This window comes from Barbus barbus (genome assembly GCF_936440315.1).
Source record: "Barbus barbus genome assembly, chromosome: 30".
Classification (NCBI taxonomy): Eukaryota; Metazoa; Chordata; class Actinopteri; order Cypriniformes; family Cyprinidae; genus Barbus; species Barbus barbus.
In genome coordinates, this window is record NC_136758.1 from 28,966,172 (window position 1) to 28,980,756 (window position 14,585).

The 14,585-nt window shown below is 33.5% G+C and overlaps 1 protein-coding gene across 1 annotated transcript in view; it reads left to right on the forward strand.

Annotated features, from left to right (window-relative positions):
* LOC306849937 (cysteine-rich motor neuron 1 protein) overlaps positions 1-13,927 on the forward strand; it is a 57,913-nt gene extending 43,986 nt beyond the window's left edge. The window contains exons 10-16 of the mRNA XM_079385325.1: positions 1,885-2,109; positions 4,329-4,544; positions 7,018-7,236; positions 8,381-8,452; positions 9,621-9,799; positions 10,633-11,268; positions 12,990-13,927. Coding sequence (XP_079241451.1) covers positions 1,885-2,109; positions 4,329-4,544; positions 7,018-7,236; positions 8,381-8,452; positions 9,621-9,799; positions 10,633-10,791 — 1,070 coding nt within the window. The 3' untranslated portion in view covers positions 10,792-11,268; positions 12,990-13,927. The remainder of the gene's footprint in view (positions 1-1,884; positions 2,110-4,328; positions 4,545-7,017; positions 7,237-8,380; positions 8,453-9,620; positions 9,800-10,632; positions 11,269-12,989) is intronic.
* Positions 13,928-14,585: the final 658 nt, after the last annotated feature.

A 14,585-nucleotide genomic window follows, 5' to 3' on the forward strand; every position in this document is an offset into this window, starting at 1 on the left:
AAATATAAAATATCAAATATCAAATTATTCATAGTAATTATTAGTATACTATAACTATTAGTATACTATTCTTTGCTTGAAATAAACCTTAACTGCAATAAAGATACTTGAACTTTATTTTAGGTTTAGTTCGTATAGTTTAGCCATGTACTAAAATTTTTTAAAAATTACATTTTAAGAAATAAAGATGACAATAAACAAAAGAATTACTAAAACGAATTAAAATCAAAAATAAAACAAAAAATATAAAAAGAAAAACTAATTCAAAATATTAAAATTATAAACTATAATAGTTATTGCTAAAACAACATTGACACTTCTATATTATAATGAACATTAGGCCATAGTAATCTATTCAAATGAATATATTTTTAATGAATTACGAATGGAATTATCACAGTAGTTGGCATAATCGTCACGTTCTGCTTTATAAACCCTGATCAGTTCCTCACTTCTGATGTCTCAGATCTGATGGTGTGTGTGTGTTTTATAAACGAGGCTGCTGGGTCAGATCATCACTCATCTGCTTTAATGGCTTCAGTCTGAGCAGATGAACCTGTTTATTACATCTAAACGCTGGGATCTCGTGCAGTTTCAGTTGTTTTCACCTGATGATGTGTGTTTGCTCGAGTTAAAGCGGTTTGTGGGCAGGTTATTTTAACTCTGTGTCAACTGCATTTCATGCCTTCATGTGTTTGCCTGTAAATCCGGTGTGTTTGTGGAGTGTATTTCAGTTCATTCTGTGTTCGGTCACACACACGTCATAAAAACAGCTATTCTCAAACATCTGGAGCAGTTTTCAGAAAACTGCTTAAATATTTAGAGCTGCACTAAAACACTTTTTAAGAAGGTAAACACACTTAGATGCAGAAAATAAACACTTTTTTAAGTTGTGTGTGTTGCTTTAACTGTTCAGTTTATCCACAGCATAATTATAAACTCATTATTGGCAAAATATCAGACGTTTAGAGGATGTTATTTCAGCTGGAGACAGGAATCAGGAATTATATTATATTCACATTACACTAATACTCTTATCATTTCAGACTGATCTTATCATAATGACATTTAAATAGTGAAGTATTTATGCATCGAGTTATAGTTGTTACTGCCTTTAATTTATGCTGATTAACATTTTAAAATCATTGTATTCAGGCTTAACTAAAACCATAAAAAAAATAAAAATAAAGATTAACTGAAATAAAATAGAGTATATATAAAAAAGCAACATTTAGCTTTTTTGTTTAATTTAAGTTAGAGTACTAAAAAAACAAACTAAAACTGAAAATAAAAACTAAGTGACAAAAACGCAACACAAAAATTACTAAAACATTAGCTAAAATTAAATTGAAAATGTCAAAATAAAAGTGAACTAAAAATATTAATAAAACCATAATACAAATTAATACAAATCTAATAAAAATGACAAAACCGTATAACAAAATTACAAAATGTTAACTAAAATTAAAATGGAAAATATCAAAATAAAAACTCAAAATATTAATAAAAGCCATAATAATAATAAAAACTATATAGACATATTTTAAAAACAAAGATTAATAAAAATTACAAAAATGCACAACAAAATGACTAAAATGTTAAATAAAATGCAAATGGAAAATAAAAAAACCCTCAATATTAATCAATCCTACAATAGTATATCAATGAAATATCACTGATTGTATTACGGTATTTTATTTATGCAAAGTATATTATAATTTTTATTTTTGGTTGTGAGCTGGACATGTTTTTGTGAGGTTTGCTCATAATCAGCTGACCAGTTTTGTCCGCTGTAGTTTTTACGATGTCATTCATAACCTCTAATGGTCTTCTTTTGTAAATCTTTTGGTTGTTCTGATGAAGTTGTTTTTCTGTGGAGTTCAGACGCAGACAGATGGGTGTCCAGCACCAGCGCCTCGGTCACTGTCTCCTCCAGCTTCTGTCTGACGGCGGGCGGCCGGCGCTTCGAGGAGGGAGACGGATGGCACGACGGCTGCAGAGATTGTTTCTGTCACGCCGGCCGAGAGATGTGTGTGCTGATCACCTGCCCTGTGCCCACCTGTGCCCACCCTGTGCTCCGAGCCGACCAGTGCTGCCCCAGCTGTGACGGTAACACACAAAACACTCTCTAATAGTCACCAAGGCTGCATTTACTTGATCAAAAATACAGTACTCGCACACAACTAAATTATTAGTGTGAAATATTATTGCAATTTCAAACAGCGGTTTTCTATGTGAATATGTGTTAAACTGTCATTTATTCCTGTGATCAAAGCTGAATTTTCAGCATCATTCCTCCAGTCTTCAAAGCAGGATTGATGTCATAAAATCACAAGTCTGTTTTGATTTAAAGGTCAGAAGCTATAGCTTACATGAATAAAAACCACAAACATGGCACTTAATATATACAGATTTACTGAGTAATATGTAATATGTAATATATTTTTAAAAAATGGATTATGAAAACTTATCACACACTTAAAGAAGTTCTAAAGATTTTTTTTTTGCTTTAGACATCTATTAATGTTGAATCCACAAATAAAATGATACTGTTTCAACTACATCTGTCTGAGAAAACCCCCAGCAGAGATTGATTTATTGCAGTTATTTTCACGGCTTTCAATGTACTCTCATAAAAAATAAAAAAAAACATTAATAAAGTTTATTACTTTTAACAAATAAGTTTTTGCTCAAAACTAACCAGAATGAAATATAATTTGTTTATAATTTCCGCGCAGGAGAGACTTGATGCTGTTTCAAAACAAAGGGAATTGTATATCATATCGGCATCGGTTATCGGCCAAAATTTATTTGAAAAATATCGGTATATCGGATATCGGCAAAATAATATTGTGCATCCCTAATTTTTACAATTTCAAACAACTGTTTTCTGTGTGAATATGTGTTAATCTGTAATGTATTCCTGTGATCTGCAGCTGTATTTTCAGCATCATTACTCCAGTCTTCAGTGTCACATGATCTTCAGAAATCATAATAATATGCTGCCCAGACAGCAACATAGTTTTGGCCCAGATCCGGTGAAATCCATGCGGGCCAGATGTGGGTCGGATCGTGGCCAACACTGCTTGCTGTCTGGGTGATTTGCTGCTCATGAAACATTTCTGATTATTATCAATGTTGAACAGTTGTGCTGCACAATATTTTTGTGGAAACCGTGATACAAGATTTCAAAAACAAAGAAATGAACACTATTACACCCCGAGTCTAGGGAACGAGAAGGGCATAATAGAAATAGAATTAGTGATGGATTCCCAAACAAGTTAAAGAAGAACAAGCGCTGAAACAAGCGCTGCATTTACAAAAACAAAAACTGTTATGCTTATTAAAGATTATAAGTGAAACATAGAGAGCATCGGGCCAGGGGGTCACTGGCAAACATGACAAACAAAAGGAATCTAGACCGAAAAAGAAGAAATTAAATAGCCCAGTCAAATTGTAAAATAAAATACCTTACCTAACGTCCTAACCAAAAAAACTGAAGTTATTCATCAAACACACATTAAACTGATCAAAAGTGATATTAAAGGCATTTATAATGTTAAAAAGGATTTCTGTTTCAAATAAATGCTGTTCTTTTTAACTTTCTATTCATCTGTGAATCCTGAAAGATATAATGTATCAATTTCCACAAAAATATGAAGTCTGTGAGGAAAATGTGTGATTGTTATGAAAATAATACCATGATGCAACAAATCCAAATGATCCTAAAATAGCCTCATTTCATGTATTCGATATATATTTTTGATGTTTTTGTGTAAACCTGGCTGATGATTGTTCTTGGAAAATCCCTTGTGAATGTAGATATTCATTATAATCGAATCTAGATTTTTTAGTCAATTCTTCATCACAAATGCAGTTCATTTCTTCAGAAGTCATTATTTACATACAGAACCATCGAAATGTATCGCATTAGTGTAAATCACTGTTTTGATGGTTTTATGAGGTTTTGTGCACTCTTTCTGTTTGTTACTTTATTCTTATACATTAAAGCTAATTACAAACAATGAACTAAACATTCCTTGACAGCAGCAGTGACCTAAAGAAAAGAAATGATACAAATAAATAAGAAGAGTAGAAAGAAAACACATACAACATTGTCAAATAATACAACAGGGAATAAATCAAGGTTCCTTTACTGATCAGTTCATTTTCAATGCATCCAGATACATAGGAACAGCTGTCTACCTTTGTATAAAAATCCTGTTTCAGTTGGAGTTGGGCAGTCATATATTCCTGATCAGAACACCTGAGTCTCAGGATGAAACGCTCACTAGGTGTGTGTGTGTGTGTGTGTGTGTGTGTGTCAGACGAGTCGGGCAGCGGGCAGCCGGAGGGTCTGGATCTGGTGGTGTGTCGCGCTCCGGCTGGAGAGCTGTATGTGGAGGGAGAGACGTGGCGTCTGGACGAGTGCACCAGCTGTACGTGTCGACAGGGAAGAGTGCTGTGTGACTCTGAATCCTGTCCTCCGCTTCTGTGTCACGCACCTGTCCGGAGCAGAGACAGCTGCTGCTACACCTGTACAGGTAACACACGCGCACACACACACACACACACACACACACACACACACGCACGCACACACACACGCACGCACGCGCGCACACACACACACACACCCACACACGCACACACGCGCACACACACACACAGGCACACACACACACGCACACACGCACACACACACACACACACCCACACACGCACCCACACACACGCACCCACACACACACACGCACACACACACGCACACACGCACCCACACACGCACACACACACACACACACTAAATTATTAGTAAATTGTTTTAAATTATTAGTTGATATTTTACACTCGTTTTGTATTTATTAAATTGTGTATTATTAATTTATTCAATTATTATTATGAATTAAAATAAAAGCAACCAAGAGAAAACTTTCTAGTACACTGTTTTTTATTTTGTAATTATTTACTTATTATAGTACTTTGTTTTTTATCTTGAAAAGATTATTTTAATTTTATTTTTAAAAGTTGATTTAAAAAGGTGTTTTATTTAGATTGTTTTTGTTTTATTTTTATTAATGATAAATAATTTAATGCATTTTTATGATGTTAATAATTTTTTGAATTTTTAGATGTTTTTTTATTATTTATTTTAATTTGACATTTTAATTTAATTATTTATTAGAACATATTTTATTTTGATTGTTTTATAGAAATAGAATAGAAAAAAACGTATACTTTGCAGATGTGATTGAATAATAAAATGCAAACGTAATAAAAAGGAGCACAGAAGCTGATTCCTAACCTGTTGCTGGTTCGTTTTATGAACATGTGCTTCTTCAAACACTCAGAGCTTCTCCTGAGGCCAGTTTCTATCAATAAACCCACTGGATGCTTTTACACGTGACCCGTGGGCCACCAAACACATGTGGCATCATTTAACATGTCTCAGCCCTCAAACACATGGATGATGTACAGTATTATTATTAGTGCTGTCAATCAATTTACAGTTTTCAAAGCTGCGGTCCATAAGTTTTGCCTCTGTGTCGCCATCTCTGTTTGAAACCTGCAATTGCAGCTGTGTGCAGAATTATCTTCATGACTTGGGTTGTGCTCCAGCGTGGGTGAATCTAATGTTTTGAATGAGTGTGTGTGGATACTGTGCTTAGCAATCACAGATTCGAGCCTACGTCTTGGAATATATGACCCAAATAAGAATCTTCACCATTTATTGCCATCTGAACAAGTAACAAACAAGTCTGCCACTTTTGTTCTGACCAACTGAGGAAAAAAGCATTACAATAAATCGTGCTACCAGTGGTGATTAAATCTAACGATTGATCAGCTCATATCACATCAAACTGTGCAGATTATTATTATTGTTATACTTTGTTCTCAAATTGTTAATATTAACATCAGCATTGCATGTATGTAGTGTGTATTAGCGTGTAGATTTCCATTTCTCTACAGTCCAATCTCTAATTGTCATACCATTCGAATTTCATATAAAGAAAATCTGCAGCTTTAAACTAATTAATCACACATTTTTTTTCTAAAATTAATTGCAATTAAGCTCACCTAACATTAACATTTTTAAATATACTTTTATATTGCAATAATTTCACATGCAGTATTCAAATTAATGTACAAACAACATAAAGACAGTGTATTTTTTAATATTTATTTAGTGGCATCTGTTTATGATTGAAAGCGAGCGTCTCTGATACCAATACTGATACTGGCCATTGATTAAAGCCATTCATCATTACAGTAGCTATCAATTTGAGCATTTATTAGACTTTAAAAATAACCATTCTTCACATAAACCCATTATAATAAATGTCATATTTAGCTACCTGTGCCCTTCAGAAAATAGGAAATACACATACATGTAATAAAGCTATCAAACACTGAATTCTAAATTAAATATTGATGAATCCTTAAAGCTAAAAAAGTTACTGATTTCCTTTGTTCTCTGATGAACAGACATCCCAGCAGCGGGTTATTAGGTTATTTGGCTGCTGTTATTTTAAGAGCTGTCTGACACGCTTCATGTTTTCCAATTTAATATATAATTGCACTTTAATATGAAATTATATACTTTATGCATTTGAAGATGATGTGTTACAAGTGTAACCGTGCCTCTAGAAGCTTGCATTCTGCAAGTGAACTGCTTTATGGTTCATCAAAAAATCACTTTCACAGACTTTTACATTAACTGTTCCCTCCTGCCCAACTCAATCCAGCAGCTGAGTCCTTAGCCATCTTCAAGAATCGACTACAAACACATCTCTTCCATCTTTATTTGACCCTTTAACTCTAGCACTCTCTATTCTAATTCTATTCTTTAAAAAAAAAAAAAAATGGCCCATTATAGACATGCACTCTATTCATTTACTGTTGGTTTTCTCTAAACAGCTTCACTAGCTGGGATGGCCAACCCTAGCCCTGCATGAAATATTTTTAACTGTGACAGCACTAATCATTATGTGTTCATGTTTGTGTTTTTGCTCTCAGAGGAGGATCTGGAGCCGCCGCGTCCCGGAGTTCATCAGGAGTTCTGCGTCTCCAGCGCTGGAGAAATCCTGCGGAGCGGCGACTCGTGGAAACCCAACGCCTGCAGCAGCTGCGTCTGCCGTGACGGGAGCGTCCGGTGCTTCTCACAGCAGTGTCCGGTCGCAGACTGCAGGGTCCCTGTGCTGCGCAAGGGCCAGTGCTGCCCGCAATGCATGCTGGGTACGTGTGTCTGCACAGACTGATGAGCGTCACTCTACAGGGATTTTACCATGGGAAAAAGAGGAGTAGAATTACTATTGTCTCGGCAAAAGCAATATAAGATACTACATTTAAAAATCGGAATAAATTATTACTACTTTAATTTCTTTTTTTTTTTAGAATTCAATGTTTAGTAAGTGTTTTTAATTATTTAATTTGACATTTTTATTATTAAAATTATTTTTAGTAAGTGTTTTAATTTGCATTTATTTAGGTTTTACATGTTTATTATTATAATTAATTATTTATTTATTAATGTTTTATTTTTGTCATTTAAAAATTGTAATTGTTTTAATTTTACATTAATTTTTATTAACTGATATATTTTGTTATTGTTTTTAATCTTTTTTTAATAAGAGTCTTATTTCATTTTACATTTTCATTATTTATTTTTAGTGTTCTGTCCTGATTGCTTATATTTTAAATGTATTTATTTTAATTTAATATTTTTGTGATTCATTTAGTCTTTTTTATTTTTTATTTGTATTTCAAATTTCTTTTTATTTTAATTTTGCATTTGTAATTTTTATATAATTAAACTTTTTAGTGTTTTATTTTTGTTATTAGTGTTATTATATATTTTTATTCTGTTTATATTTTTTATTACACATTTTGTTTATATTTTTAATGTTTTATTTTGATTGCTAGGATTTAAAATGTATTTATTTAAACTAATTAATAATTCTTTTTAGTTTAAATTAATTAATAATAACTAACTAAAATAAAATTAATAATTAGTATATTTTATTCTTGTTTTTATTTTGTAGTTACTTTATTTGTACAATTTATTTGTAATTTGTTACATTTTTAGTACGTTTTTTTTTCACAAAGTTTGGGAATCCCTGCATTAGAATAAATGCGGCCTGATGTTTGTAAAATGAGCCTCGATGGCAGTAAAGCCAGGCGAACATTCCTGTGATATCGGTTCATGTTTCCTGTTCAGCGTGTTTCAAGAGGAAAGAACAAGCAAATCTCTCCGTCAGCTTTTCCTTCACAGGGAAAGCCCTGCCATTGTTCTCCTGCGTGTTTCATCTTTTGAAGCTTGTTTTTCTCCAGTAGAAATGAGCTGAATGATGCTGATGTTGATCATGTCGTGTGTTTGCAGAGATAACGAGCTCGTCAGCACCGGTCACCGAGAGCCGGATCACCGCCGCTCCTCCGCTCCACAGCGTCACAGGTAATTAATTATTAGTCTGATAATGACACGATCATAAACGCAGGCTTACGAGCGTCTCGTTGATCTGAGAACGATTCGAGACGAGGAAGATGCCAGATGATTAGATACAGTGCTGCAAATATTGCAGAACATTTTATTTATTTATTTTAATGCTAGATGTTTATTATAATTTTTTTGTAACTGCATTTTTTTGTTTGTTTAATTTTAAACAATGTTTTATTTTTTGTATTATTTATATAAATTTACATTTTTAAGATTTGATTAATGTTTAGTAAGTGTTTCATTTTTGTTAATCAGAATAATTCTTAATTTTGTTTTTTTAATATTTATATTATCAGTAAGTTTTTTCATGTTTTGTTCATTTAAAATTTTGATTTATTTACTTTAGTTGTTTAGTAAGCATTTTATTTTTGTTTTAAAATGATTATTTTAATGATTAATGTTTAGTAAGCATCTCATTTTTTATTTTAATTTATAGTTTTATTTTGATTTATTTATTTTACATTTTATTTTTGTTTAAAATTATTTATTGTAGTTTTAAATTTTTTATGATTAATGTTTAGTGTTTTACATTTATTTCACATTTATTAACTGTCATGATATTGTTTTCATTTTAAAATAATTTGTTTATTGTAATTTAACATTTTTATTCTTACATTTTTTATATTTTATTTTTGGTATTTATTTCATTTTACGTTTTTTGTAATTAATTTTGAAAATTAATTCAATTTGTTTTAAAAATATTAGTTTATTTTAATTGTATATTTGTATGATTATTTTTAAGTATTTTAATTATATTTATTTTATTGATTAATTTGTAGTGTTCTTATTATTTTTACATTTTTATTTGACATTTTTTATTATAAATATTTAGTAAGCGTATTATTTTTACTATTTGTGTATTCATACTTAGTGTTTTTTATCATTTTTGTTTTTAAACTATTTTATTTTAATTTGACCATTTTATGATAATTTCTAGGAAGTGTTTTTTTTTTTTATTATTATTATTTCTTTATTGTAGGATTAATTTTTGCTAAGTGTTGGCTTGCTGATCTGAGCACAGCAGCGAGGACGATCTGATCTGGGGTTATTTCAGCTGATTATAGACGAGGACATACTGCCATATTACAGGACCGATGGTTTCTGATGTCAGTCTTCTCTCATATAGATGGTGAAGATCTCTCGCGGGACGTCCCGAGCCAGACGGAGATGACGCTCATCTACCAATCAGCGGCCTGGATTCTGGCGGGAATCCTGCTGGCCGTGGTCATCTTCCTCCTGGTGGCCATCCTGGTGAACCGCAGGAAGAACTGGGTTCAGATGTCCTGCTACGGCGCGCCCAAGAAGGTGAGAATTAAGGAATGCGTCATGAAAAGAAGTATTGCAGCATATGAGTATCATATATCATAATTACAGAAAACACTCCTGCAAAACAAGCGCTTTCTATGTCGACATGAACTTCACTTAGCCATTTAAACTCTCACGTGACGCATTTCTGAGCAAAATAATACATGAAGAGAAAAAACTAATTTTCCTTAGTTTAACATCAGTGATGATGAAGCACTCAGTTAGAACTGGAATATTGATTAAAAAATACTTGATTTCATGTTGACTTTTTAAAGTATAAATATATATTAAGGTTTTAATGTTCATTTATTTTATAGATTCTTTTTCACTTTTTTTTGCACCTGCAACAATCATTTATTTTTTGTTTAATTTTTGCACTCTCCAAAAAATATTATTTTTATTTTTTTCAGTTTTTACCCCAATCATCCCAGCACGATTCTTTCCAAATAGAGCTATTCGAATCATCTTATGAAAACAATATATATGACAAAAATAATTTTTTCCACCCCAACAAATAATTTGGTTTTTATTTATTTTTTGCACATAATTTTTTCATTTTATTTGTTTATTTTGCACTCTCCAACAAAGTTTTTTTTGTTTATTCCTCAACTAATAATTTTTCTACTAATTTATTTTTTGCATCCCAACAAATCGTTAATGTTTTGTTTATTTTTTGGACTCTCCAACAATTAATTGTCTTTTTTCACTCCCTAACAAAACCCATTTTTATTAGTATTTTTTGCACACCCCAACAAGATCCCCCCAATCATCCTAGCATGATCCTTTCCAAACGCAGTGATGTGAGCTGTATTTCTCTGCTGTTTGTCCGGCAGACGGTGATCCTGCAGAAACACGTGAACCAGAGTTCGCTCGTCTACATGGAGCCGTCCAGAGAGAGTCCGTTCCAGAGCGTGAAGAGCGAGAGCATCGCTAACGGAGAGCGAATCTGCATCCCGCGCGCTAAACTCACTAACGGACACGTCCAGCGCTAGCGTCGTCTCGCTCTTCAGAGGCCAGAAACTCCACCGAACGCCGGCGACTCCTGGAGCTTTGGCCTCCAGCGCAAGAACAACCCAGTACTGTGATCATCTCCTGCTTTATTTAGTGTTTTTATGATGAGCGTCCGAACTAAACAGGACCACAGTTGAGCTTCGGCGTCATTCCATGATGCAGAAACAAACCAAACGTTGAGGAACCAGACGGACCTTCTGACTGTTCAGAGATCAGAGAGATCGTCATATTCTGAGGTTTCCTGACCTCTCCAGTCTGTTTATTCGTTTCTATACGTTCAAGTGTTTTACTTGTAGTTTGTTGTTAGTCGCTTATAAGCCTCGAGACGGAGCGGCGGACTGAAGATTCCTGTGTGTTCAGAACAAACTGAACTTCAAGAGCTTCAGATCAGATCAAGTCCTGAGATTTTAGCTCCGCTCCAAACCCTAGTGAGTCGTCTAACTAGACAGCATCTGCAGGCATCAAGGCATTCTTCACTAGACAAAATGATCAGTTTGCATGCTGTTTCCATCCATTACACACACACAGATAGACAAATATATATTCATAAATTAAATATATATTATATTAAATATGTTAAAAACAATGTATATATATAATTATAAATACATATACACTACACTACCAGTCAAGGTTTTTTAAAGAAGTCTCTTCTGTTCACCAAGCCTGCATTTATTTGATCCAAAATACATCAAAAGTAGTAATATTGTGAAATATTTTTACTATTTAAAATAATTATCTTTTATTTGAATATGTGTTAAACTGTAATTTATTTCTTGATCTGCAGCTGTATTTTCAGCAGCTAATATACTGATTTACTGATCAACAAACATTTCTGATTATTGTTATTATGATGAAAACAAGTTCAGAATAGCAGCATTTTTCTGAAATAGAAATATTTTGTAACATAAATGTCTTTATCATCAGTTTTGATCCATTTAAAGCATCCTTAAGCATCCAAAGCTGCATATTGATGCTGAAAATTCAGCTTTGAAATCACAGGAATAAATTCAAATAGAAGTTGTTTTGAATAGTAAAAATATTTCACAATATTACTGCTTTTTCTGTACTTTTGATCAAATAAATGCAGGCTTGGTGAGCAGAAGAAACATTAAAAATCTTACTGGTCAAAACCTTTTGACTGGTACTCTAAGTTATGGATAGGTGTATTCATATTTTATATATAAATATCAGTATTTATATACAGGGTGGGCCATTTATATGGATACACCGTAATAACATGGGAATGGTTGGTGATATTAAAGTCCTGTTTGTGGCACATTAGTATATGTGAGGGGGCAAAATCCTCAAGATGGGTGGTGACCATGGTGGCCATTTAGAAGTCGGCCATCTTGGATACAACTTTTGTTTTTTCAATAGGAAGAGGGCCATGTGACACATCAAACTTATTGGTAATGTCACCAGAAAAACAATGGTGTGCTTGGTTTCAACGTACTGTTCATCTAAGAATGCTCGGACCTGGCACCCATAATGTGGTGGTGCACCATCTTGCTGGAAAAACTCAGGGAACGTGTCAGCTTCAGTGCATAAAGAGGGAAACACATCATCATGTAGCAATTTCAAATATCCAGTGGCCTTGAGGTTTCCATTGATGGTGCACCACCACATTATGGGTGCCAGGTCCGAGCATTCTTAGATGAACAGTTTCCTGGAAAGTGGATTGGTCGTCGTGGGCCAGTTGAATGGCCCCCAAGGTCTCCCGATCTGACCCCCTTAGAAGAGTGGGAGAAGAGGGTTGCATTGACAATCCAACACAATGGGCAGCACATTGAACACATTTTATAAGTGGTCAGAAACTTGTAAATAACTCATGAACGAATAAAGTTACGTTGAAACCAAGCACACCATTGTTTTTCTGGTGACATTACCAATAAGTTTGATGTGTCACATGGCCCTCTTCCTATTGAAAAAACAAAAGTTGTATCCAAGATGGCCGACTTCTAAATGGCCACCATGGTCACCACCCATCTTGAGGATTTTGCCCCCTCACATATACTAATGTGCCACAAACAGGACTTTAATATCACCAACCATTCCCATGTTATTACGGTGTATCCATATAAATGGCCCACCCTGTATAACTGAAATGAAATATAAATTAATATATCAGTAATTTGCTTCTCTATAAATCAGGTTTTGTCGAGACTCATATATAAAGTTTTTGTTTTGATTCATTCGTTTGTTCTCTCTGTTAAACAGGCTGTTTTTGATACTGTCTCTTTAAGAGATATGTAAATTAACAGATCTTTATCAGTCAGAGGTCATATGTTAATAATGGTTAACATATGATGAGTAATTCAGAACGAGTCATTTTTGCAGTTTAGTTTCAATCAATGGGCCGAGGAAGGTGTTTGTGTTGTGAACGCCACAAAATGGGACTTTATTAGAGGAAACACATCAAGTTAATTTAGTATTGAGCTCGTTTCTCACTTGAACTGATGCTTCGTTAGCATCATTAGTCTGAATCAATTACATGATTATAGTCGGTTTGAGTCCGAGTCGCTCGCAGGGGAATTACAGCGTATGATAAATGTACAAAAACCATAAAAATAGTAGAGGAAAGTATCTTATTTATTTTTTCACATTTATTTATTAATACTAAACTGTAGTAAGTGACTGATTTCTGTCTGGTCTGTGAAGCTGCAGAGAAACCCAAAGCTGCTGTACAGATTTATAAACCGGCTGTCTGCTTTATATCGCCTCTTATTTATTTGTCAATATGATCCAATAGATGTTCAGCTGTAACATGTACACTTGTTTTTGAAATAAAAATTAATTGTGTGAATGTGAGTCATTTTGACCTGGAGAGGATTTTCTTTTTCATGAAAATGCTGTTTCACATTGAACTGAAACTTACTGACTTTGCTCAAACAGGATATAACAACATACCTAAAAAATCTGAGAAAATATTTTATCAGCCTTCAAAAATTTCTTGTAAATTTCTTGTTATACTTTACTATTGGCTTCAATCTTTTCATCAACTTTTCTTTCAATTAGCACATTTTTAAATTCACATTAAAATTATATATAATTTTACATTTTAGCTTTCCCATCACTCAGATAAAGGTTCATCTTTGTCTCATCGGTCCATAAACAGTCTAAAACTCTTCTGGCTCACCTTTGTGCTTTTTTGCAAACTCTACTCTTGCCTTTCTATGTTTGGAGCTGGTCAGAGGTTTGCATCTTGCTGTGTAGCATCTGTAATTCTGTGTAATTTTACACACACACACACACACACACACACACACATATATATATATATATATATATATATATATACAAACATACAGTGCCCTCAAAAAAAAGTATTGGAACAGTGCAGACAAAATTGCTCTGTTGGCTGTGGAGTCAAGACATTTGCAAATATGATTAAAAGATGAATATGAGACAAAACTACAGAATGTCACATTTTATTACTAGCCGTTTCAACACATACATGTTTTAGCAGCTAAGAAGTTCAGCACTTTTAGAGTTCATGCCTCTATCTGATGTGAGCATAAGTATTGGAGCAGTTTCCTCTCAGGTCTTTCTAAGTGATCCGCTGTGTCCTGTTGCATTAATTCTTCAGATATTAAAAGCAGGGAATGTGTCGTATCAGTTATATCCATTACTTCTGCATTCGATGATGACACACAAACCAGGATGGAGATGAGGGAGCTGCCTTTGAGAGAAAGTAAGCAATTTGGATGAAGTCAATTAGAGCTCTAGCAAAAACAAAGGGCATGGAGAAATCAAGGCCCGGTTTCACAGACAG